Source organism: Paralichthys olivaceus, chromosome 3, assembly GCF_024713975.1.
Source record: "Paralichthys olivaceus isolate ysfri-2021 chromosome 3, ASM2471397v2, whole genome shotgun sequence".
In the NCBI taxonomy this organism is placed as follows: Eukaryota; Metazoa; Chordata; class Actinopteri; order Pleuronectiformes; family Paralichthyidae; genus Paralichthys; species Paralichthys olivaceus.
This window is the reverse complement of record NC_091095.1, coordinates 18,535,088-18,561,175: the sequence shown is the minus strand read 5'-3', so window position 1 is coordinate 18,561,175 and position 26,088 is coordinate 18,535,088. Positions and strand designations below refer to the sequence as shown.

Here is a 26,088-nt window from a genome sequence, read left to right as displayed (position 1 = left end):
CAAGCCAAATGTCCCACTCTGGGACAATAAGATAACGTTGATCCTGAAATCTACCTCCCATCTCCAGTGTACAGTTGACTGCAATTTCCATTTAATGTAAAATGTGATTCCAATCTGAGAGCAGAGGCAGCTTCACATTTAGTTTGTTCAGAGTTTTATCTTCATATCTCAGGTCAGTCTGGACAAAATTGACTGTACCTTAGGGGTTCATCACAGAACATGTGTCTGCATCTCCATAACGATAAGATCACTCCTGACGACAGTGCTCCACTTTAGGAGCATACAGAAGTGTGTAATGTGTGACTGAGGAAGGGTATGAGGCAAGGGAGGCTGTAGAGACAGGGGCATGTCTGTATGGATGCCATATTTTGTCCCAAGTAAGAATCGTGTCTTTGGGGCTGTGCTCTCGAGTGTATCAAGGCCTCCAGAACAGACCTGACAGTCCCCAGCACTTAAATATAAATAAACAAAAGAAGACAGATCCAGCCAGTTTATAGTTGTGGATCAACCCATTAAATGGCCTGAGGGAAGGAAGTGATGAGTTGAAGATCTGGCAAAAGACCAGGATGTTAGCTGGCTGACAGACCTGATGTGATGGTAGGTCTGATTTGCCATTGGCTGTTCAACAGAAGAAAGTGAATTACTTTGCCAGAGAATTAATGGTCAATGAGCTGAAGTAAGTTCATGACGCTGCCTTTCTCTACCTTTACAAATTGCACTGACAACATTCGGTCCTTTAGAGTTTTAAAGAGTAGCAGAATGTAATTTGTTTGCAATATGTAGTCTATGTAAATAATAATATATATTTTAGTTCTCCCCTTTTGGTGAAACTACAGCCTTTACAGATGTAGTCATCATTGCCAACTTCTATATTACTCCTCTTATGATTTCTAGATAAAATAACTTTGCAAGTTGCTCACTGCATCAAAACCACACACTGCTCATATGCATTATACGGCCGATGCACAGTACTATTCTGAATAATCCCTCTATGCTGCCAAATGAACAATGTAGTATTCTTCTGCTCAACTGGATCCTGAAACCAGCAAAGAGCGTCTAAAAGAAGAGGAATATGGCTTCTCCTCATGCTAAGGGACTCTCTGCTCAACCAATTCAAGTCCTATTATTCACAAAGCTAATTTTCCTTGGCTTGCAGCAGATGAAGTATGTGCAGCTAACATCTTGAATCACCGTTTGGGATCTGCTACACATGGAGTTTCCACAGCAACGCATTCTTGTTAGATCATCTCATATTTATACAGGAGGGCAGTAAAGTGGGTCTTTACTGGATGATTCTGGCAAAAACACTGGAAGGAGATTAAAAGGAACTGCTTACATCATTACCCACAACTTCCTGTTGATGATTCACAGGGCATAGAGGAGCATACTATTTACACTCCTGCATACGTTACATACGTAAAACTGCACATGCTGCACCAACATACAAAATCACATAAATAACTTCATGCACGTTAGAACCAAAGTAACCTGCCGTTCTTGACACCTCTTTTACTTGGAGACTATTTATGTGGTATGACTAGCAGGGAGGAGATGTGGATGTTATTTAGTGCTGCCATGACAAAAGCAAAAAAACAACATCTGGGAGAGAAGTGGTTTGTTACTTGGAGGATAAAAGAAGATGGCACAATGGAAAAAGGAGTTGTAATCTCTCCATTCTTCAATGGCTAAAGCTTATAAATCTTCAACACTACAGAGGAATGGTTTTCTCTTTTTCTGCTCTCCTTTTGGGAGAGACATGAGACTTCAGTACTGCACTGAAATGCAAACTGCATGTATGTCTCACCTGGTTGAACCTGCGAGTGAAGGCCACGGCATTTGGAGCAGAGCTGTGTTTCTCCTTCTTGTTCCAGCCACAGCTTGACAGCTCCTGAAAAACATGTATACAATCAGGTAAGTTACAAATATGCACAAGTTCACAAAACCATTTTCTATACGTCAGCATTTTACTGAATGTACTTTACAGTCTAGTCAAATGTCACTCAGTGGGAGGTGAGGAAGAGGCAGAGGGCAGGATGTGATAGGAGAGGAAACATAGATGAGGAGGGAGGGAGAAAGAGGAGCTGAGGACAGAATCCAGTCAACGCACAGGTAAAACTAATTCAATAAACAAACGACAAATGCAAGTAAATCTGAATCACCACCTTAATGTGATGCAGAAAAGTCAAACTCCACAGCGAGAAAGCTTTACTTCAGTGTTCCAAAACACATCCCATCAGCACAGGGCTGATATAACCTAAATAACCTGACAGTTGCTTGAAAAGGAAGCAATGTCACATCAAAAGAAAAACAGACAAAAACCTTGGAAATTGGAAATGGAAATTCACTCATTATCGACTCACCACTATGCTAATAGTGTGACGTGTGAGTCCACAAAACACTTAAAGAGTTTCATGATTAAACAGCATTGCAGTTATATCCAATACAATTTAATGGCGACCACTTCTTCAAACGTAAAAATACAACAGAACAAAACATTGAATGTGAATGGCGGGGCTTAAGGACACTTGGATCACATCACAGGAGCAGTTTGGAGGCATTTAAGTGTTTTTTGTTTTTTTAATAATCGAAGAAGCCATCACCATTTCCTTCAACTGTATTGGATTTGGCTCGACATTGTTTACCCCTGAAATTCAAACATGTCACCCACCCCTGCATCAGCATAGTGGTGAGTAGATAATGAGTTAATCTTCATTTTTGGCTGAACTATTCGTTTAACAATAAAATTCCACAATCATCCAAAGTTAAGTACTTTTATTCCAAAAAATGTCTCATACCATAAAAATGTTCGACACATCAATTTAACAGAGATTAAATAATTAAGCAACTTTTCAATTTAACAGCAGAGGCTATTCAGTTTACAATGATACAAAGCATTGTAATTAATGGTTGTTTGATTCATTTTACTTCATTAATAACTTTGAAGTTACTGAAATTGTAACTTATTGATTTTCTGTTAATGACCTAATATATTTTTCATTTCAACACACACTTACAAAAAAGTGGCAGCTGAAGTAGCTGCAGTGCTGAAAAGTAATTTCACTGTGGAACTTAAACAGAGAAAATTCCAGCAACACAACAGTCAGTCAGTACCAGGCCTCGGCTCTGTCCTCAGCAATGAGGTAAAAACAGGAGACCACACAGACACTGGAGGGGAACCCAGACCCTCCTTTAGACCCGCAGGCTGTCCACAGACCAGGGACACTGACGTAACAGTCGGAACAATGTTGCGCAAGCTCTCCTCTTAATCCCTGCCAACTCGACCGGCCGACTTGGGCTACGATATGAAGAGCTGAATCAGGCTGCAGCTCCTCCACATGGGCCCCCCCCATGAGACAGTCCGACTGTCTGGAAGCAGCAACCTCCACCACACAGCTCACAACTTGGACCCCATCAAGACGTCTCCTCGCATAGATAAGTCACGCTCACTCAAGGGTGAGTCTCTGAGTCGTTAATGGCAGCCAGCAGGGTTAAAGAGGCAGCATATCAAATACAGATGTTAAAAGCAGACGTTAATGCGTGGGTGAGGCGATGCCTCTGGGTCTATGTTGCCTGAGTCAGGATGAGAATAAAAGGAGAAGTAAAAGGGGGAAACACTGGAGGGAAAATGAAAGGACAGTGTTAAGACCATTATAGAAAATACTGTGAACATTGTAAAAGACCCGACAGCATCTTCCCATGAAGCTGACAGGCCTGTGTGGGGCCTCCTCAGAGTTCGAGCCTGTTGTCCCTGTCACAGGATGTATCAAACCCAGTGTGAAGGAGACTTGAGCACGTCTCACCAAAGGAGAACGTGTCGTTTATTTAAAATTTGTCCATTCAAATAAGCATTGCCCTCCGCACTGCTGTCATGTCAATCATTATTTTCTCCAACTTTCACACAACCTTGGTGATGATTCTTAAACAAAAACGTTCCGTAGCTATTAAGAGCTTTGTGTTTGTGTGTCTCGAAGCTCGAACCACCACCTGACCACCCAGGTAGGCGAAACACCCAAAAAGGAAACACACAGATGCTCTTATGCCACAAGAACCACATTTCAACAACTGTCACTGACTCTTTAACACTGGACCACCTAAGCCTGTCTTCTAATCTAACCATCCATCCGTGTGTCGACCAAGGCACGCCAGAAGTTTACACGCACACGCAGACATTACAAACGGCAGCATTATCGAGGCAGTTCTGGTAAGAAGAGGGTTTTACATGCTAACACTGCAATAAAAATAAATAGAAAAAAGAGTAAGAGCTTCTGCCAAACCAGAGACAGCCTTTCCACATGCAGATTTTCATTAAAGCACACTCCTATGGGGCTGCTATACACTGGCTGTATCTACTCAGTCTATATGGTTAACGTGACTGCTGTCGAGGAAAGCAGACGTCATGTCTGGTTACAAGTTACACGTGCATTCCTATGGATCCAACCTAAGACATAAACAGAGGTCAGAATCTCAGCCATACTAAAACTTAACATAAACATAAAGTTCTCTAAGATAAACCTGCAAATGACTACTCCACCTCATTATCTCTCTATCTAATGCTGTGTTTGTTTAAACCTGATCGAGACGGATCTCTGACAAATGCATTGTAAGAAGATTCAAATAAACAGAGGTACAGGCTGAATACAACAACCAGCTGCAGCTCAGCCACAAATTGCGATGACCTCATGTGAGATACCGCAGCAATTGCTTTTGTTTTTGTGAACTTTGTAAACGGAAAAGTCAAGTGTTAGGGTCTCAGGGAATATTAGTGAGGGGCCACAGGCCAAGACAGGAAGGACTGATAAAGATGAAGAGCAGGATGGAAAAAAGAGGAGGATGAGGAGGGGAGGAAGTGAGGCTGAAAAAGAAGGTTTGCCACAAGAAGAGCCATTGTGCAGATAGATTTGAGAATGTGAGGAAGGGGTGGAAACTTGAGTGCTGTTCTGAACTTCAGCCTGTAGTGAGACAGAGGAACCCTCAACCAAGTGCCAGGTTATGACACCAGTCTGCCTTTTCTTAGTTCTAGTAAAACAGAAAAAACTGAACACAAAAACAGAAAAAGCATCATGGAAAGGAAATGTGAAAAAAGAAGGGTCACAAAAGGCATTGTTGCCTCAGTCAGACATCACTAAACTACAGAGCTGGCAGAGACTTCCAAGAAGTCAGCAGCAGGCTCCATTACTTTTCTATGCACACCATGAAAATGATTACTTTTCCAGGAGCTCTTTTCTTACATGTACTGCATAAGATTCTTATGGTAGTCCAGGCCATCTGTCATGGCTAGTAAAACTAGACTATAGGTGTGGTTTCTATAAGAAGATTTGATAGCGCCATTGCATGATATTACTATACAGATTATGTTTCATACTACAAAGTATTTGTTTGGCTGTAGTGATCCACTACTCCTGAAAGTATTCCTCTGGCACCTTCTTTAAACTGGATTAGAAACTCTGGCCCAAATGAAGGAAAACTTGTTATTTTGGTTCTTCTGTCTCCCTATCAAAATATTATTTTCTCCATCTTTCACCATGATTAATGTCTGCTGATCACCATGCTGGAGTGTAGGTGGGATTCCTTGTTTGGTGTGCAGCAATTATTCTCTCATCCTGACAGCGGAAACATGGAAGTTACAGCTGTGACTGCACAACAGACAGCAAAATGTAGGAGAACATGTTTTAAATGTGAAATTTGTGAAAACGTTAAGCCTGCAAGTCAGGCCTCAGACCGTGAAGCGTTACCTCCAACTACAAGTCATCGCTGACTCCTTGAGTCACATGAGAGCCTCAGTCTGTTCAGTGGAATCCTACACTGGGTGCTCAGACGTGAGGAAATGACATACTTCTCGGCGGTACGTAAAATGCAATCTGATAGCTATTCCCTGAGAGCTGAAGCAAAACCTACCAAAGCCACTAAATTACTTACTTGGCTGTTGCCATGACTGTGTGTTAAAACAAATGCAAACCTCTCCCCCCTTTGAGTCCCTTAACATCACTCAGTCTCTCTTTTCTCTCAGTTTCTATTTCATAAACATCCATCTGCGTGTCTGATTATGAAATTAGAAATGGCCCACTGGGACTAGGAAAAAAAGAGACGAATGAAGAAAAAGTCCCATGTCTTCCATTTCATCACAGTCACACTCACTTGCCCTTTTTCCCTGACAGGTATTATCTCTATATGTCGCTCGTCAGCTGATCGTCCATATTAAAGTGAACTATTCAAGCCAGCTCGCTCTTGAAAAACAGAACCCATCACTGATACAAACCATGAGGAATCACTGCATCGTAAATTTAGATGAGAACAAGATTTAGCTACACGTCCCTCGCATCCTTTACCTCCATCTTTCTATGATCCAGCTTGTCATTTTAATGGCACTTCACTTTGCAAACCCACAGCCAAGGAACACATCAGGGATTCGGCTGATGGTTGTAGATTGTTCTGCAACTATAGATTATTTTACCATAAAAATATAACTTCTGCTGTTCCCATCAAACAGCCTGTACTCCAGAACACAGGACTCTTGACGATGCCTTTTAATATTCTGCACCATCTTTTTTACTTTACAGACAAGACACTTGAGTTTGACTGACGAGGATCCATTACGTGAAGGAAATATACACCAATCCTCATGCATGGCAGTGTCTTATGTGCTGTCACTTATGTGCTATTAAAACCGCATGTGTTTATACTGTGTGTTTGTCTCTGGAGTCTGCTGTGTCAGAGTGGCAAGCTTCCAGCTCTGAGCTTTAAAACCTACCTCTCTTAAACTCTTTCCAATATTAAAGGGTTATTTAGAAATACTGGCTTGTCCAGTTATAATCCATTATATTTCTCCACAGTTTGAAAGAAAAGAGGATAGTGAACGTGAACCATACTTCCTGGCCCAAGGTTTTGGCCAGTCTTTAACACCATTTTCTCACACCGTTTGTGGCGACTTCGTCCACAGTTCTCATGTAAGCTTTTATTGCTTTTGTGACTGACAGTTATCCGTTCTTTCTCGTCCAGAGGCTTCGGCTGGACCTTTCAGGCTCCCATCCATGCATCTGCTCCTTGGCAGTGGTGGAAAGCTTGAGTTAATTGTCTGGGACAATTTTGCCAACTCATGGCAGAACGTCTGTTTATGAGTCATATACACATGTAGAATATTGAACAACACAAGCATGCATATTAATGTCTGGTCTCTCACACTCAGATACATTCATATTATATGAATACAGTTATGATGTGTTTATGGCGAGAAGAAAAATAAAATCTTAAAAATGGACATAAACAGGCCAAGGCAAAGCTAGTTGATGGTAATTTCAAATATTTGCAGTCAGAAGAGTTATTATGGAAATTACAGAAGCCTTGGAAGACCAGCAAAAAACAGAAACAGAGCAAAACGTTGAAGTCATGCAGAGGTCGGCATTTGCAGAAAGAAGCCATGAGTCTAAAGGGCAAGTTTGGTTTTTGCTATAGTAACTATGCTGTAAGTCTCCAGTAAAAACTGTTATAAATTAGAATAAGAACAGACCAGGAGCACTTCAGAGTAATGTGTTTGTATTTATATGACATGTCCTGCCTCCTGCATATTCCTGCATGCTCTACCCAGACCTTGCCTGAATTTGACCCAGAAAATCTTCTGCTGTGTTGTTGTTATGTGAAAGGGAAACAGCGAAAGGGACATTTCTGTCTGAAAACCACGTATGAATTTAAGAACTGCTTTATATTAATTTGTAGTTAATTTAATCTATAATAGTTTCCCGTTTTATCAGTAAGCTGTTTGTAGATTGTAATACAGCAGTTAAAGGGTGCTTAAAGGGCAGACATGGCTGCATGTCAGTAAAAACACTATTGCACAACTCAAGGTTTTAACCAAGTTATTTAATATTTTCCTATTCAGACAGTGGACAGAGTGAAACAGCAGTTGTGCACCAACACACACAAACACCTGATTTTACCATCATGTGTCTGTGAGACTGACAGCAGTGGAAACTCGAACTGAGTTCAGTTCAGTCATAGCTATGTAGTTTTTTTTCATAGCCAGTGTTGTGAGACAAAAGCCCAGTGAAAGTAGGAAAAGCCCCTCGAGTGCACTCTGATGCTGCTCGGTCACAGTGTGTATATTGTACACTCTGCTCCCTTCTCTACCCCCACACAACCTTCCTCTCCTTGTCAGCCCTCCCCCTCAATCAGGTCAGTGAGAGAACACAAGTCCTTCCCAAATACCCTCTCCTGCTCCCTTTTCCCCAACATCGTTCTTCAATCCCACATATAGAAGCTCTGCATGGGACTCTGTAGCAAGTGAAACCACTTCCACTTGACACTGAAATCTTTACCCTGTGCCATTATTTTCCAAATTGCTACATTGAACTGAAATACAGGAACACATTAGACCTGTTCATCCCACTTAGTCGGTCAGTCAGTCAGTCCAAAGCATTTATGAAAACGTGTATTAACCTCTGCGTGATCTTAGCCCGGTGGAGTTACGACAATGGCGCTGAAGTCCAGACGATATCAATGACTATCCTCTAAGTGAAGAAACAGCAGTACTCCAAAGACAAAAACTACTTAGTGTCCATAACCGATGGCCGGAGGCCAGTTTAAGTCACTGGCCCATCAGTCTGCTCATGTAAGAACGTCTGCTCTTCTCTAAATCAGATTGGCTGCAGGAAACAAATATAATCACCAATTACGTCAGAGGTAAAGGTTACAACTACTAGAGATCTACTCATTATGTTTATAGTCAAAATGTGTTTGGCAATTCAGCAGCCTGACATTAGCCCTATTATGAGACACTGTGGTACTTGTGGATAGTAGTGGATGTGACCATCTGAGCTACACAGCTACAGTAACTTCTGGGGTTGTTTTAAGTTTAGTGGCCAATAGGCTACTAACATAACTTTTTCAAATGTGATATAAATACAATATATAATAATATAATAATATAAATCTGAAAGTACAGGCATGATGATACTCTTCTCTTTGTAACGTGTGCTGCTGTATGCTGCTCAGCTGTTTTTATAATACACTGATAATGTAAGTTGAACACATTAGACAGGCTGCTCACAAATCCCTTATCACAGGTTCCAACATGTTTGTGTCCAGCTTTTCTGTTTCAGCTGGTCACTGATCAATGACTGTATTGATACTAACACTAATGCTGGCTAACATCAACTTATACTGTAGCTGAGTAATGTGGCGGTTGTTCATGGTGTTTCATAGCGTTAGGTTGAGGACTGCCTGACTTCAAACTGTAATGTTGTCTTGCATTGTAGGGGAATGATATATGATATATGAATGATATAAATATTGTATAATACTCAATAATCCGTTTTTTTGCTGCCAGTAAAAGAATGTTGACACAGCTTTAGGGCTTTAATCAATGTTGGATTAATCCCCTCAAACTCAAAGTTTTTCCCACAACAACAAATATTTTCAAGCTCAGACAGGTCAAGCTTAACTATGACATTGTTATTTAAATTAAAACAAACTGCAGGTCTGGGAATGACTTCATGCCAGAGGAGTGTGTGTGTGTGGTGTTCACTGAGAAGCGGCAAGTGTTGCACATGTGCCAAGGCAGGAGTCAGACTGGGCCACAGCACGCTGGGCTGTGGTCTCTCTGCTGCTTTCATAAGGCCACAGTGGCCAACCTTAAACACAGATCATCCATGCCTGCTAACCGAACGGGTCTGACAATACAGACGAGAAAAAGCATTAGCCTCTCTCACCGAGGCAACAGGCAGGGTGGGCAAGACTGAGTATGACAGATACTGAGATACTAAGCGTAACATGTGGCTATGCATCGGAGCTCTGACTGCAGCTGCTGTTGAGCTAACAACTGCATGGTAAGGATGCAAGAATGAAATACAGAAAAAGAAAAGGGCCAGAGAGAAAGACAGCCAATGGATAGAGTAACATCATAAATATAGTTTTGATTTTTTTACGTAGTTTTTGAGATAAGGGGGATTGATTTTAGACCTATCATTAAAACAATTACAACAATTTGTTTGATGTGATCTCAGCTCACCTCTGGCTGGATGGCCTTGAACACAGGAGCATCCATGAGGGTAATCTGGCCCTGGAGGAGATGAAACACGCAGTTATCAGACATATTTTTATAGTATGCCACAATGGTTAAATTTGTATTTGCTCAAATCCCATACCGCAATATAATAATGGTATTATGAATTGGACAAATAATTTATTGTTACATCTAAGATCAATAATTAAACAGTTCAAATTAAAATACTGCCACGTCATTGTACACAACAGGATGTGTACAGCCTATAACTTTCATGACTTTTAAAGACAGCACCTTTTAACACCTTCTTGATATACCAGGGAAAAGTGACACTATCACAAGACAAAGATTAAGAGTGCCACCTTGTGGTCAAACAGGGTAGAACATAACGTTTAAGAGATGAAGTATAGAAAAGTTCACTTACTGCATATTCTTCAGGAGTCACCTTCAACACATCGAACACAACAGCATCAAAACTCTTCTTCAGCTCTGAAGAACCTTTATCACTGAGAGATTCTGAGCTGCTGCTCCTCTGATGGAAATAAAAACACAAACACACACATAATATTGCAGCTGCGTGGTTAAGAACAAATATGATGTGGGAATGAGAGGTCGATCAAAGAAAACTGTGGTGACTAAATATTCCAGTCAAAATGAGCACCTGACACTCAAATACATCCTTTCACCTCATTATTATAAAACACAAGAGCTAGACACTTATTGTGCATTCGTCCTGCGAGGCGTGGCCTCACCTCAGAGACAGCGTGGTTGGTGATGCTTGACTGGCCATTAGGGAGGTCCATCATTCCCACACCATCTAGCTCTAGTGCAGGAGACCATTCATCATCCTCAAATGCAGCAAAGTCCACCCCTGGCCCTCTGGAATAAAACACAAAGACAGTCAGTGAGTACATTTAGCACAGCATCTTAACCATTATTACCTCACCAGCAAACATATGAGACTCATCACTCACAACTTGTTGCAGCAGCACCCTCTTCTGTTGAAAATGAGTTGATTGAAGTATTCTCACTTTGTCATTATGGGTTCCTGACTTGAATATTAAACTAAATGAACCCTCTGAAAATGTTTTATTGAATTGTCCCAGCAGGCATGTGCATTTCATATGGACACAGACATTCACAGCCTGTCACTTACTACACATAAGACCGGACAAGACAGAAGGCGCTTAGGCTGAGTGTTAAGAAGAGATCTTCTGTGAAAGGGGTTTGGAGAGGACAGCTGTCTGCAAGAGCCACAACTTTAAACAGCTTACACGGCACTAGAGTATGACCTACTGCCATTCAATAACTCTCTAGACCAGAAGGATTTTAAAAAGTTTTCTCTGGCCAGCAGAGCAGACGAGGTAATCCTGAAGCTCTCCAGGTACTTTTAATGGATAACTGGATTTTTACAAAAACATAAAATGAATGCTGTAACTGGGAGTTGTAAAAAAAAAAAAAAAAAAATGTATTAAGTGGGTTGCTTAACGCTAAGGACTAATGTCATACCATACTACAATGTGTCAATTACAGTACTTGCAGTGCAAGCAGGAGCATTGCTACTGAGAGAACCATATTAGCTGAATAATAGAATTACCGAAATAATTCACAACATTGTCACTATAACTTGTGATGAATCAAATGATGAATAATAGATTCAGAATCTGAATTCTGCACAAGCTGCACTTTCAACGTCTCAGTGTGCTGTAAGCTGCAGCGTAATTTACACATCATGCCCCGCCTCCTGCATGCACTACCCAGAAGACATCCAACACCTGAATGTCCTGGACATTGTCCTGTTGTGGATTCATCTGACCCGGGCAATCTCCAGCTGCCTTCTCAATATGTCAAAGGCAAGGCACATGTTAAGACAATCGGTCATTTTGACTGTTAATGGGTAGATTGTTGTTGGATGACTTATTGGATTTTAATATTACACAATATTCCTCTCTCCCCAGAAGTGAGAACTCCTCACAGATCTCACATCATTTCCCAAAAGCACACTGAGAAACAGTTACATAAAATAGGGAGCTGCTCAGAATACTGAAGGCCAGTTAAGGCATCTCTTGAGTACTTGACAATGCAGGCCTCTATGTGCCCATATGGGCCTGTTTGCGTGCTTGCGTGCTTGCGTGCATGCGTGCGTGCGTGCATGCGTGCGTGCATGAGTATGTGTCTTCCTATCATTTTGGCTGGCTCGAGGCTCAGGGCAAAGGCATTTGCTTCAAGAACCATTAGTTGCTTCCTTCCACAGTGTATTCTGCTCAGCCAAGAACAAACAGTGCTACATCTTGTCAACCTTCTTCATATTGTTTGACAGCAGTGTATAATTGCACAGGGAGCAGTAGCCAGTATTGTTTTCTCAATTTGTTTACTTTCTTATATCTGTATCATCCACCAAAAATCTATAGCGGTCTGGCTCTAATTAATATGAGGCTGTCTACAATCCGGGCACACAATGCGGGCACACAGATACAGTGCTGTCAAAACAATGTGGAAAAACAAGCTGTCCTTACAAAGACTTTGATACACTTACCAGTCGTGTGTCAGATGAGCATAGTGCTGGGAGTGAGGCTAGCCCGTTGTTCTGTATCGCCGTCTTTGTCTATCAAGTCCTTTCTTTCTGTGAGACTGGCTCCTGCTCTCTGTGTGAAAGAACAAAGAGAAAGAGAAAGGAAGGCAGCATGAATCTTCTGAACATGAGGAAAACCCCGCAGCGATCAGCAACAAACACCGCCAAAATAGTCCAATAGCTGATTTGAACAACCAACTATTGCAACGAATGATGATGGCCACCTCTGCATCCTGTGAATCATCAGTTTTAGTAATAGTTAACTGGGAAAAATGCAGGAGAGGAACATTGACAGGAGTAACATTGGCATCATATAAATACCAACTAAAACTTCCTCTCAGATAGTTATACACTATAGCAATGCCATTTATTATATTATACAACTCAATTTCCTACAATTAATAGGTCTAATTATTCACCTGAATCAAGAGATGCAGTAATCATTACAAAAACGATGTATGCAGATGTTTCAATAGGTATCCGTCTGAGCAGATTGGGGATTAGCCATGACATTACAGAGCCCATCTCGTTATCATTTTCAGTGTTTCTTCCAATATCTTCATCAATTTATTCACAGCTGCTGATATTTCTTGGCACTGAAATGTTACATAGCAATGATTCCACAAAGCCCTAACATAAAGACACTGGATGGGTACAGATTGGTACCTGAAGCAGAAAAAATGGACCATACGTCCCTGATTAAATGTCTTTATCACACATTAAAGCTGCACTCTTCAAACTCTGTTTAATGCACTGCAAGCGTGGTGTTGAACACATTTTTTTGTATTATCAGCAACAGAAAAGCAGTGTACTGTTTTTTGTTTCACAATGAAGTACCAGACATTTATTCTAATTTATCAGTTTGTTTCTAAGAAGCAATGCAACTTAATATTTGACAGACACAATTCCAATATGCTCGAGATTGTTTTGACTTCAAACTAAACATGACATAACATGACTTATAACCACCAGTAGGTGTCTCACTACTCTAAAGAATGAAACCTGTGTGTCGGACTGAGACAGGCTACGGACAAATGTTGCATGCTGGCAGACAGAAGTTGGTCTTTTGCCTATAGGCAGCAGCTAAGATCTTCTCATCCTCTCAAAGTTGTTATCACTGGATAGAGGTACAAAGCTCAGCAGCAGAACAAACAGCAGATAAGGATTTCTTCTACACCAAGTTAACTTTAAACCTTTGCTTTCAGAAGTCTGTACATTCTTTCAAAGATCACATTAGATCAAGAAAACACCACCCTGGAGATTGTCTTCAGTTTCACAACAGCCCTGCTGGGAACAAACTGTTTCAAGGTTCAGCTGGGCCACTGTGTTGTTTTTTATTGTAAGAATAGGAATAACGTGTCTTCCTACGCAAACTTAACGACTATGCTAACATCTATATGTCTGTCATTGTCACAGAAAGTGTTGCTATACAGTGAGCAGTGTAAATACTCCATGGCAACAGCTTGTCTGTTGACAGTTTGCTCTGTGTCTGTTATGTACCCGACCATCCAAGACCAGTTTACATCCAACTCTGGAGCTCCCTAAGATCCCCACACCTCCAGCTATGCAAATTCCATTACACTCCCCCATCGAATCCCATCAGGTCAGTCCCCTGTTCTCTGCACTTGGCCACATTCATATACCTCTGATAGAAAGCTGAGCTGAAATGTGCTGTGTTGACATCATGCTTTACTTCTTGGCCAGGGGAGTGTATACCTGAAGGAATATTATGTGAGGTGTTAATTTGGGAATGCTAGGAATGTTCACTGGGACAGTACTTGAGGAGATGATGGATAAGAGGAAGACTGACAGCAAAGTGGAAAGTGTCATGTTGTAGCAGAGGATGTGTTGTTGTTAAGCCAAATGTGACTCATTGCGCAGCCTAGCAGGTGCTGTTGAATTAGGCGTCTCTGAATCGGCTGCCTCCCCCCCCCCCCCCCCCCCCTCTTTGTGTTTCCTGGCTGCTTTGACATTCACATGCTGCAGTTCAAACACAAAAGCCACTGCCAGTCTAATTGGCCTTGTTGCTGAAGGGCAAAATGCATACTAGCAAGTGTTTCTGTGTGTCGTCATTCACATACCAGCATATTTGCGCATGTGACAACACATTCCACATGTGCACTGACCCTTACTGTACATTCCTGTCTCAAGTGGCCCTGAAAACAGGTCTCCTGCACCTTCATTTGGCATGTCCTCTAGCCTCCTGCTCATCTCCGGCCCTGTTTCTCTTCACCTCGACCTCATTTCACTGCTGCAGCTTAAGATTTTTTAATAGACAAAAGGTGCATCTCTGTCAGGTACAGAAATTAAAGTGCATGTACTGCATGTATGATGTGTTTGTGGCAATTGAAAAGAGTAATAATTTAATTGTTGTGTATTTCTACTATTTCTTTTTATTTATTTGTGTTATTTTTCAGTTCTGTCAAACTATTTAATAAAGGAAGTTCTGTCTTCATTTTCTGCACGCATCTGTTTTTTAAAGGGTTTCACGTGAGCCAGGCCATACAACAATGACAGGAATCATCACTTCCATACAGGGTTAGAAGCATACAGTAGCTAAAATACCTTATATAAGATGTATTCTATCAAATGCACTGGTATCAATCGGTACTTGACATTGAGGATATGCCATTGTATTGTCGGAATCAGTGTCAGAAAGGGCAAAATGGTTTTGGAACATTAGTAGTATGCATATACATGAGGCGGCATCTTCCATAGGCACACACAAACATAAACGATTGTGTGAAACTGTGAAAAAAGGATCAGATGTGAGATTTCTGTAGCGTTCAGCATTAACACAGTGTTGTGTGACTCCGACAGCTTTGACAGCTCTGCCAGTCCCTGCCAGCAGCTCTGCAGGCCTGTTTTTGACACCTAGCAGCCGCGAAAGCCTCGCTTCTCAATCTGCTCCAAACGTGTGTGAGAGCTTCACAAATGTCGGTCTCATGCAAACACCAAGATTCATAGTCCTTATTCATAAAAACATAACAGAGTCTTGGGCTTTTCTCTGCACAAACCTTTAAAAAAAAAAAAAAAAAAAAGGAGTATGGGGAGAATCCATTTCTTCTATTGGTCCTCTGTGCTTTATGATAAAAAATTAAAGTACCTCCTCTTTGTCACTGTACAATGCTTGCACTGTGTAGCACATGCCCTCTGCTTTGCCTTGCAGCAACGGCAGGGCAAGAGGAATTCCAAAACCATGCCGCAGAATGCACCAAAGTCAGGGAGCCAAAGTGGGTCAGTGTGTTGAGCTGAGCAGTGAGGGATGTGACAGCCCATTAAGCTGTGCCCTGTTCTTCTTCTTCTTCTCTTTAGTACACAGTACACACACACACACACACACACACACTTAGGATCTATAGGTCTGCAAAGTCAAAGCATTTATCTTTTAGGCAAATTACATGTTTACTATTTAACAACCATAGTAGGTCTGAATGTCACATTAAAGTTACAGTGTGTAGAATTTTGTGATATCTAGTGTTGAAGTTTCATGTTGCAGCTGAACACCCCTCACCTCACCCTCCGCTTCCAAACATGAAAAATAACCTGTGGTAGCTTCAGTTGTCATAAAAACTCAAATGGTGTTTAGTTTGTCCAGTCTGGGCTAATGTAAAAAACATGGCAGCCTCCGTAGAGAGGGTCCCCTCAATGTAAATATAAAGTATTTAAATATAAAGGGCCTTTTCTGGGCTAAAGAAAACTACAATTCATACAATTTAAATGAAACGAACTAGTGAAAACATCATGAGGATTATTCTACATTAAATTTCTGCCAATAGATCCCTTTCACCTAAATCTTACACAGGAGACACTTTACTGGGCTCAATCAGAATAAACTAGGATGTGGATCTGTACTTAGAACAATTCAACAAATGGTTCACCATATGAAAATATGTTACTGCTTTTGACCTCTTATACCCCTGTTTTACATGAACAAATAAAAAAGTCTTATTTCTAAATTAAATTTAAATTAGATTTTATTGTATTTGAAAACTGCTAATCACCAGGAAGCTAGTTACTGGTGTTTCAATTATGCTATTTCAGCAAAGGCTAGATTTAGTTTCTCAATTTCCCTGTGCTCCAGTCAGGAGAACACTATTGATCTAAAGCTATAAGAGAGGCTGATCACATACGCACTCCAATAACCTGCACATACACACACTAACACAGCATGTGCATGTCACAGCAGTTCGATAAACTGCTTTCACTCAGCAGGTTGGCTATTCAAGCATAGCATGGTGTCCGGACATGGTGTGTGTATGTGTGTTGCTGTTGAGGGATCACGACTAACAGGCCCTTCACACCATCACTTATCATGCCTGTGATGCTCTGATACTGCATAGGTGGGGGCTCAATGAGAGAATGGACCGGTGGAAGTTAAAAAGAGAGGATGCCAGTGGTAACTATGAGTTATGAACACCAACTCCAATGCAAATGCAAAGGATACTGCATTGGCCTTAATTTAAGACATAGTATACAAAGATATATAACAATCATTATAACTTTGGGTGAAACTAGAACTATTCTTTTAGAGAGCATTTTGTCTTGTAAAAAGTTCTTAGTGACTCGCACAAAGCCCACTCTCATGCATATCACCGATGACAGGCAGAAACAGCCCCTAATCTACCAATGCGGTGGCCCACCTGATGTTAGGCATCGGGATTTGGCCTGTTAGTTCAGATTGCCTGTCCGATAGCCTAGCCTAGAATTACAACTGTCAGACACATCTGACAAAAGACAGTCTGAATGTCAATTTCAAATGTCAGAGACAAGCAATCAAGGTACCTAAGCCCTCCAGAAACCTAGAGAAAACTGCTACATTATGTGTTGAGGCTGCCATCAGCTTCTTTTTGAACACTGCCACATTATATTAATTACTCTTAAAACATAATAAATAAACAACAAAAAAACACTACAAATGTACAAAGACAACTAAATACAGTAACCAGATCTTTCAGCTAAATGAACATTATTGAGCAGGTCAACTGATTATTCTGTTCAAATAATAACAAATACACAGAGAACATGATAGACACATTATTAAAGCACATTCACACACCCGAACCTACTGTAGTTATATCTTTCTATCGTGTTTGTGAAATTCCACTCCTTCTAAATCGGTGTCGTAGCTACAGCTTGCACCGTGGGGTGTGATTATGCTTTTTTTAGATGCACTCGCCTCTCTCTCTCTCTCTCTCCCTCAATTCCTACAGCTCTTTGGGTTGATAATTAGAGCTACGGCTTTAGAGTCAGGCTGTTCGGGCCTGTCCTGTCTCATGTTGTTTCTCCAGGCACATCCCCTGTGACACAGACACACTTGACAACTTTGATAGACCTGGATCTACAACCTACAATTCTTAAATCCCATGATGCAGTTTTTACAAAGTTTTCTTATCTGGGATTTGTGCTTGTGGTAAGAACAAAATCTATGCACAGTGAAGAGCACTTTTAAGCACACTTGAGAACTGAAATGCTCGTGTAAAATAATAAAGTTATTGAGTTTTTTTACTTTTAATTCTACCGCTGTATATAAATATTTAAATTATATTTAAAAAAGGAAATTTCAGTGTATATTATCATTTTTTCAAACGCATGGAAATGTTAAAACAGCACTTACACTATACTAGCACATAGTGTTCTGTCTATACTGCAAAAGATAACACTTTTTAAGCACATGAACATGTTGAAGAAGAGAATATTTATTCACAAATATAGTCACCCATTTTTAGGTTTCACATACTCGTGTTTACAAATTAAATGTATAATTTTACTGTTATTTCTTTTAGATAAATTGTTTTATCCAAGTGTAGCCTGTAAATTATTAATTATGAGTTTATTTCTTTTCTGAGACAAGAGATGGCTCAGGAGATGCAACCGCACCACACAGTGTACAATAAACCAAGGTCTGTGGTGCAGTGCTCCCTGTGTTCGCACAGAGCATCTACTGCTGACACTACAAAATATAACAAATTTTTCTATGGTTTGAGTCTGGTACATCGCTGTCTTTAAATATTTTAATCATCATTAATCATTCCTGGCTTCTTTCATGTTGTTTTTGGTTTCCGCAATTTCTGTGTGTGCAGTCTCATGCCATTTTCTGGGCATTGGCAGGGCGTTTACCTATGCTTATTGGGAAACCTGACTTGTGCTTACAAACACATGGCATTCATCAATATAAAAAACCACAGATGCGAACAATTCAAGAGTGCGTCAATGATGACATAGTTATTAGAAAAAAATTCTTAAGATATTGGTAAATGAAGCCTAGTGTTTCCAAAAAAATTGTAAATGCTACCTGCTAAGCTGTTAATGCATGTAATTCCATGCCACAAATATGGCTCCACCAATTATATCTGAAGAACGCAATATAAACATCAAAATAAAACATGATGCATGCTGAACCTGGTTTAAACAGTAACTACCCATAATGGAAACTTTACAAAGTAAAATTAACACATCCGGAGGTCGATTGGTCAACTCTAATTCTATTTGAGCAGAGGAGAACTTTGACTAGCGCACAGAAGCAGACTGAACGCAAGGAGACAAACTGAGACTCAAGCACAGGACATGTACAGCAACAGTAAATCTGAGAACAGAAAAACAGTTTTAAGCAAGATCAGAAGTAGGAGCAAAATCTGAATGTGAAATGAACAAACAGTGCCATCAAAATGAAAGACCTTGAATAAATAGAGAAAATAAACTCCAGACGGGAATTTTTCTGTGATCATGCTCGCAAGGCTAGGGTTCAAAGAAAGCGAAATACAATTTCTTAACAAAACTGTTTTGTCAAAATCCTAAATAGAGTGCATAATCTAATAATGTAGTAAAGTAATTGGCAGGACTTAAATGAGTAGCTGGCTGTTTGGCCGACCGCTGGCGCATATAGGAAAACTCTGTTTTGATAACAGTGTATGGTTATCCATCAAATGGACCGAAGAGAGGCCACGGTGCCAAGCTTGTGAGTAGTGGCATGTGGCAGGGCCCCAGAGCAGCAGGCCGTCACGTGTGGGCAGAGCACTGGCCTACAGTTTGTGTGTGTATCTATGTCTGCGTGTGTGCTGGCTTCGGCCTGATTTGTGGTCCAAATGGGAGCGGGCGAGAGGCCTAGCCTAAGTTCAAGTCTGCTGCTGAAGCCTGAGTGGCCTGAGCATGGTGACAGATGACTGAGATGGGGGAAGGGGGCGGGAGAGGAAACAGAGGAAGTGTGGAGCTGGCTGCAGCGCTGATGTCTGTGGTCATTCCCTGCATGGGCTATTAACAAGGAAAGGGCAGACTAACAATATAGGGCAACAGAGCAGTCAGTCAGAGAAGTATTGTTTAGAGGAAACTGATATGATCTCTATGTCTTCCTCTATGAGTCTCTGAGGATTGGCACAAGTAAAACATACAGCAGTAAAACCTACTTCTAAGGGCTGAGTAAACACACATTCAGGCTGAACGTGACGCTTCATGGCTTAAACAATCCAGACGTTATCGATAAATCAAGATATTCTGTGTTCGTGTCCAGATATTTAAGTAATCATCTTGAGAGCATGCAGCATAAAATCAATTAAAACAGTTACACCTAACTATTTGGCACTACACTGCTTCTAAGTAGGGGTATGGTTGAGCAATATGAATATGTACTGTAGACAACTACTTTATCAAGCAGTAGAGATTATGCTACACTTTCCACTGGGGTGAATATTATTTTAATACTTACAGAGCTGGATTACAAACACAATTTTGGGATTGCTCAGTTTTTATTCAGATCCAATATCAATCGTTAAAATATCCACACTGATTTTTGCACTTGCACCATCACATCACAGTTACATGGCAGGTACATCTGAACTACCTGTTTATACCTACGTGTGTGCAGTGGCTAATTGTTGCATGATGGGTAAATTGTCTAGTTAGCAGTTTTCAGGTTATAGAAACCTGCACAAAGAGTTATTTTATGTGAACGAGGAATGTAGATTGTTGCTTGCTATACAAACTGCCTTGATTCACAACAGCTGGGTAAACTGTACTGTGAATATAGTCCATGTTAACCCACCACTGTTTCAAGACTGTTGTGACTCAAGGTTTTGCTCGTACCATATCTAAAGATTGGATCTACAAGAGGGATGGAATGAAAAAAGGGTTCTGCACACTAATCTGAGCGATCAGTTTATGGTAGATGAAAAGATGTGACCTCTGGCTGAGTCATGTAAGGCCATGGAAGTCAACTGACAACAACTTAATTCAATCTGCCCCTGCCCGGGAGCTAACACTTGCTAACAGGCGTCTGCACACATCAGGCTGAAGTCTTGTCAATTAGCAAGCAGAACTTCAGTCTGAGTTAAAAATGATAAACCATTTTCCACTAGCAGGACAGATGCTGTAAAAGTTTCCACAACTTTCAGATGTAAAAAAAATCATTGTATTCTTAAATTACATAAAAAAATATTATTGTTTATTAAAATATAAGGCTTCACAGTCAAGAAAGAAAGAAAATGTTGTAGCACACTAGCACACAAAATACTTTCAAATGGGGAAGCACATTCAAAATCCAGACTCCAAAATCAATGACGTGTCAGGTGTAAGTACACTTGACTGAAGGTTGGTTGGAAATAGGATCTATTGTTAAGTAATTTGAGTGTCATACTCCACCTTTTTTTATGATACTCCATACTGCTTGTGTGGTGTTATCCAAGTTAATTTACACTGTGTTTTAAGCCTAAAGGTCTGAAGAAGGATTGGATTCTGCTGCTGTTTACCCCTGAGACACCAGAAGTGTTTTGTGGACTCAAACACTTCACCCACCCCTCCATCCATCGGCACAGTGGTGAGTAGATAATGAGTGAATTTTCACTTTTCCGTGAAATATCCCTTTAAACTCTAAATATTACAGAGCAGTAATACCTTAAGGGTTGTTTAGAGAAGATGATGATTTAGATGACTGCAGATGGTCATAGATCATAGACAGTCTGGTGTCAAGATGATATTTGGCTAGTTTTTCTAAAAATGTATTAAAATATTATTATTAATTGCAGTGTTATTAAATGATTTTTTATTTTTTATTTTACCCACTAAGTTCAGCATCTCCTGCATACAACCAACACAGGAATGCAGGGTCTCACATACGACAACAAGGAAAAAGCGAGGGAGAGAAAGCATTAAACAAATCAGCTGTTTCTTCAATGCGTCAGCACTGCAAAGACGTTATCTGAAGTTTTGGTCACAGTAGATTGGTGCTGGGGTTTTCCTGTCATTTCTCCAAGGACACATTCAACAGCCTGAAGACTTTAGTTAAAAACAAAAACACAACATTGTACTAGTGTTAGTGAGGTGCTGGAACCACTGAGATTAAATGACGTGAACGTGCAGTTTATAAAAGGTCAACTCTTCATGTAACTTTTTTTTACTAAAAGTGAGTTCAATTATATATGACTTTTATTGTGGTGCAGACTTTAGCTGAAGTTGGTAGACAGAGGTTTTTGTGTGTTTTTCTGTTGGTGGATTAGTTTCATACACTGAACTGAAGGGAAGAGCTGCAGCCACTCTCAACAGTTTGGATATAGAGCTGGTGATAGTGTTAGGTTCGAATTTAATGAGAATCAGGTTTGAATCAAAGTGAGATTCCCAAAATAGAAATAAAATAAAATCATCAAATCATAAGGTTCCTAAGATTACTACCTATGTCTGCACGTCCCAATGCTCATATTTTTCATTTAACTGATGCTCAATTTTCAGTTTGTTCACTCAACTAATTTCCATCCAGTTATGAGACTTTGTCAGAACATTTTAAAAGGAAAACCTTCTAGACATGGAGTATTATCAAGAGAGGGTTCTGGAAGGACCCTTGGGGCTTTTGTGTGAGACACAGACTTGGCATGTTGCATCCTGAGAAACTGTACAATTATTCGACAGCAAACATACACTCTCAGTCCTGCATACTCCCCTCTTTAGCTATAGCAACCAATCATTGCTGGTTAACGTAAAACACAGTAGTACAGGTGGGCCATCACTGGAATGTAACCACTGACACCAGATTGCATCGTACTTGTTTCTTTCTGTTTCTTTGAAGTAAAGCCTCACAAATCATCCCTCTCCCACATACAGCACTAAAATCTCTGGGCTATGAAACAATGAGATCATCCTCCAACAAGTTTTCTGTCCTCTTTTAGGTTGGCCTAGTCTGCTCGGATACATGACCCAAAAGAGCAACGCACCAGCCAATGCTAAAACGTACACTCTGGAGTGTCTTCAAAAGCAAACACACTGTAGGCTAGCTATTGTTAGTCTTATGAGTCTTATGAGGTCTGTAGAGCCAAGTAAGAGGGAGTGTTACAGATTTGAATATAGCCCTGTGTTGCTGTGTTGAGTTCAACTTTTTGAAAACTGAGACTGAGTGAAGACTGAGAAAACAGGCCTCTCTCTATAGTTGTGAGGACACTCATTGGCGTAATGCATTCCCTGACCCTTTACCTTAACCATCACAACTAATTGCCTAACCCTAACCTAACCTTAATTCTAACCCTAACCCTAAAACCTAGTATTAATTCACAAACAATTTGTCAGGACCAGACAAAATGTCCTCCCAAAGTCAAAATGTCCTCACAATGATGGTATTGAGCCAAAATTGGCCAATAGATAGATAACTATAGATAGATGGGCGCAAACACACACGCCTGTACTTCTATTTTATTGAGGACAATCACTGGCTCAATGTATTCCCTAGCCTCTTACCTTAACCTTAACATCACAATTAAATGCCTAACCATAATCCTCTGTCTTCTCTTCCCCAAAATGTCATCATTCCGTAAACTCTATGCTCAAAATGGTTCTCACGAAGATATATACACACACTGGTGGCTTCTGCAAAGACATGCATTAATCTCCTACAGACTTAACCAAACCTCTGACTAACTTGCACTGTTGTGTTAGATGTCCTGCATTTGCTTCCAATAAGCCAACATGCTACACAAAATCAAACACTGAGGCAGCAATCTGTCAGCTTATTTGGTTCAGTGTCAACAAACAAAGGTGACAATAACGGGGTCTTCTTAACAGCAACATGATAAAAAGGAGCCACAGAATGCTGCATCCCATGATCTCCCCTCACATGGCCTTGCACCATCTTTGGGCATGATAAAATGTCCAGCTACAACTAATAACACAAAGGGAGCTTCACAGAGAGTAAAAAGCAGAAGGAATACTAAACACAAAAGGGACAAAGGGAAGACATGTGCCCAAAACTTGTGTTCAGTATAAGCGCATGAATAGGACCTAAAACTACATGGATACTGACACCCAAAGCTGGTCAAAGAGGGACACGAACTACACTTAAAATGTTGTTTGCTCTGAGAGTTCACTAGGTCAGAGGTCACACAGGAAGAAATAAAAGGAGCGATACAGTGGGAGAATGGGTGGGGGAAAGTGGTCAAATTCTATCAAACATCATTGCAGAGAAAGCAACAGAAGAGGCAGAACAGAAACAAGCAAAGGAAAGACAACAACTGAATGTGATGAAAACAGACAGATTATGCCTTATGTGGCCATGGAGGCCTCTCTCAATAATATGGCCAGTACTTCCTATTCCCATCTGATAGCAGCTATGAAAGATTGATTCTTTCAACTTTCTCTCACACAGCAGAACAATGTTACACTGTGTGCTTCTTTTAGTTTGTGTGTATTTTTTTTTTTGGGATGGGGGTTGCATCTAATGGAAGAGGAGCAACAGCTGAGACTGGAGAAACAGCTGTATCTCTTCAAGGCCTGCACTGCTCCCATCCCCCTCTCCCTCATCTCCTCTCTCCCTGAATGAGCCCCTCACACCCCTTTTCTGACCCTCCTCTCCCACAGAGCACCATGACCAGGGGCTATGCGTCTGTGCACACAGACACAAATTACAATGCCCCTGTTCTCCTTTCAGAGGACAAGTACAGACAGGACGCATGTGCAACTAAACAATTGTCTATTCACTACAAATTGGGAAGACATTGTTTCCGGTGCCACTGATGCCCTCCCTTTTCCCTTCCTAAAAGTTGATCAGAATCCAACTAAGAGACCACATGAAGCCAGGTTACCCTCTCACATGCAAAGTACATTCAAACAGAGGCCTGTCCATCAAGTCCGTCAAGGAACTCGTCATTTTCAGTTGGTTGATGCAATAAGGGCAGTCACAACTCTTTCCACTTTTAAAGAATTGAAAAGTTTGCCCAATCAGGATCAACAAAAGTTAAAATCGAATGACACAAAGTAGAGCGCATACCTCTGCCCAGTTCCAACAATCCCCTTATGAAAACAGATTTAAATTCACTAGATCCAGATTTTTGTTTGGACCTGCAGAGAGTTGCACACACTCAAAAAAACCATCAAACATGTCAGATTTTTGTTCATCAAGATCCATGAATTACTCTACAATAAATCTATGAAATGGGGGAAAATGCCCAATCTCAATGTCATAGAACGTGAAAATAAAATCCCAGATCAGCACCAAAATGTAATTGGTTCTTCCCTTACCTATAGCACATCTCTCCACTAAGTTCTGTGGTAACCCAGCCAGTAGTTTTGGTGTCATTTTCTTTACAAACGACAAACAGACAGGGGGTGAAAACATAACCTCCTTGGCAGAGGTAAAAATATTCGTATATATTGTAAATATCCTCTACACCTACATTATTGTATTGGCTCCAACTGTGTTGGAGATAACTACTTTGTAAAAGTAGCATAAATGTTAAATTAGGAGAGACAACACAATGCCATAAAGTTAAAGATACTCAATTACACCTTCAAATAGTGATAAAAAAAAGCACATTTATTTTTAGCTTCTTTGCCAAATTGCATTGAATATAGACAGTGCTACTTCTGTAGATTGTTTTTTTTTTTTACTGTTCATATGACATTTACATTGTACGTGTGAATGAATTGAGTGAATACCCCATTTGACAGTTAGTCAATGATGTAAAGTGGGAAACTGAAGGCATGTGAATGCATGTCTGTCTGCATGTTGAGACCAAGCCTGTGGGAAACCTGACAAAGGCGACAGGAAACAGGTTGTCTCAGTCACACACTCAAGTCTAAATGGAGTCTTTAAGATGACGAAAATCAAATTTGCTTAAGAAGTGAATCATCACCTTTTATTTCATCCAATAGACACCGGATGACAAAAAGGAAGGCAGTGGAGCAGGTGGTGAGGATGAAACCTTGTATTCAGTGTTCTTAAGGCAAAAGGGGCCCACTGTGTACCTGACACATGAGTCTAATGTAGAGGAAAAGAATACAAATGAAAATGTTGGGAAACGAAGAAAACAAAAGAGAGAGCAAAAGAGGAGAGAGGTGGAATTATGTTTGTCTGTGTCAGATCTATTGTCTTTGGCAGGGTTCAGGACCAAGTTCTTGAGTTTCCATGACATAACCGAGGCTCAGCTCTCAGTTAGTTCCCAAGCCAAAACACATGGAGGTTTAGACAGATAAATGAGGCTGTGTTGTGAAACCACAGAGACTGATACAGACTGGTGGATCAGGACACTATGCAAGGGAAGTGGAAGGGTGC

The 26,088-nt window shown here is 40.6% G+C and overlaps 1 protein-coding gene across 5 annotated transcripts in view; it reads right to left on the bottom strand.

The window, feature by feature from the left end:
• Positions 1 to 26,088, bottom strand: part of ralgps2 (Ral GEF with PH domain and SH3 binding motif 2) — a 66,346-nt gene that overhangs the window by 33,891 nt on the left and 6,367 nt on the right. For all 5 annotated transcript variants that reach the window (XM_020080955.2, XM_020080959.2, XM_020080957.2 and 2 more), the window contains exons 2-6: positions 12,531 to 12,639; positions 10,747 to 10,873; positions 10,419 to 10,526; positions 10,001 to 10,051; positions 1,805 to 1,888 (exon numbers count right to left, since the gene is read on the bottom strand). In XM_020080955.2, coding sequence (XP_019936514.2) covers positions 1,805 to 1,888; positions 10,001 to 10,051; positions 10,419 to 10,526; positions 10,747 to 10,800 — 297 coding nt within the window. In that variant the 5' untranslated portion in view covers positions 10,801 to 10,873; positions 12,531 to 12,639. The remainder of the gene's footprint in view (positions 1 to 1,804; positions 1,889 to 10,000; positions 10,052 to 10,418; positions 10,527 to 10,746; positions 10,874 to 12,530; positions 12,640 to 26,088) is intronic.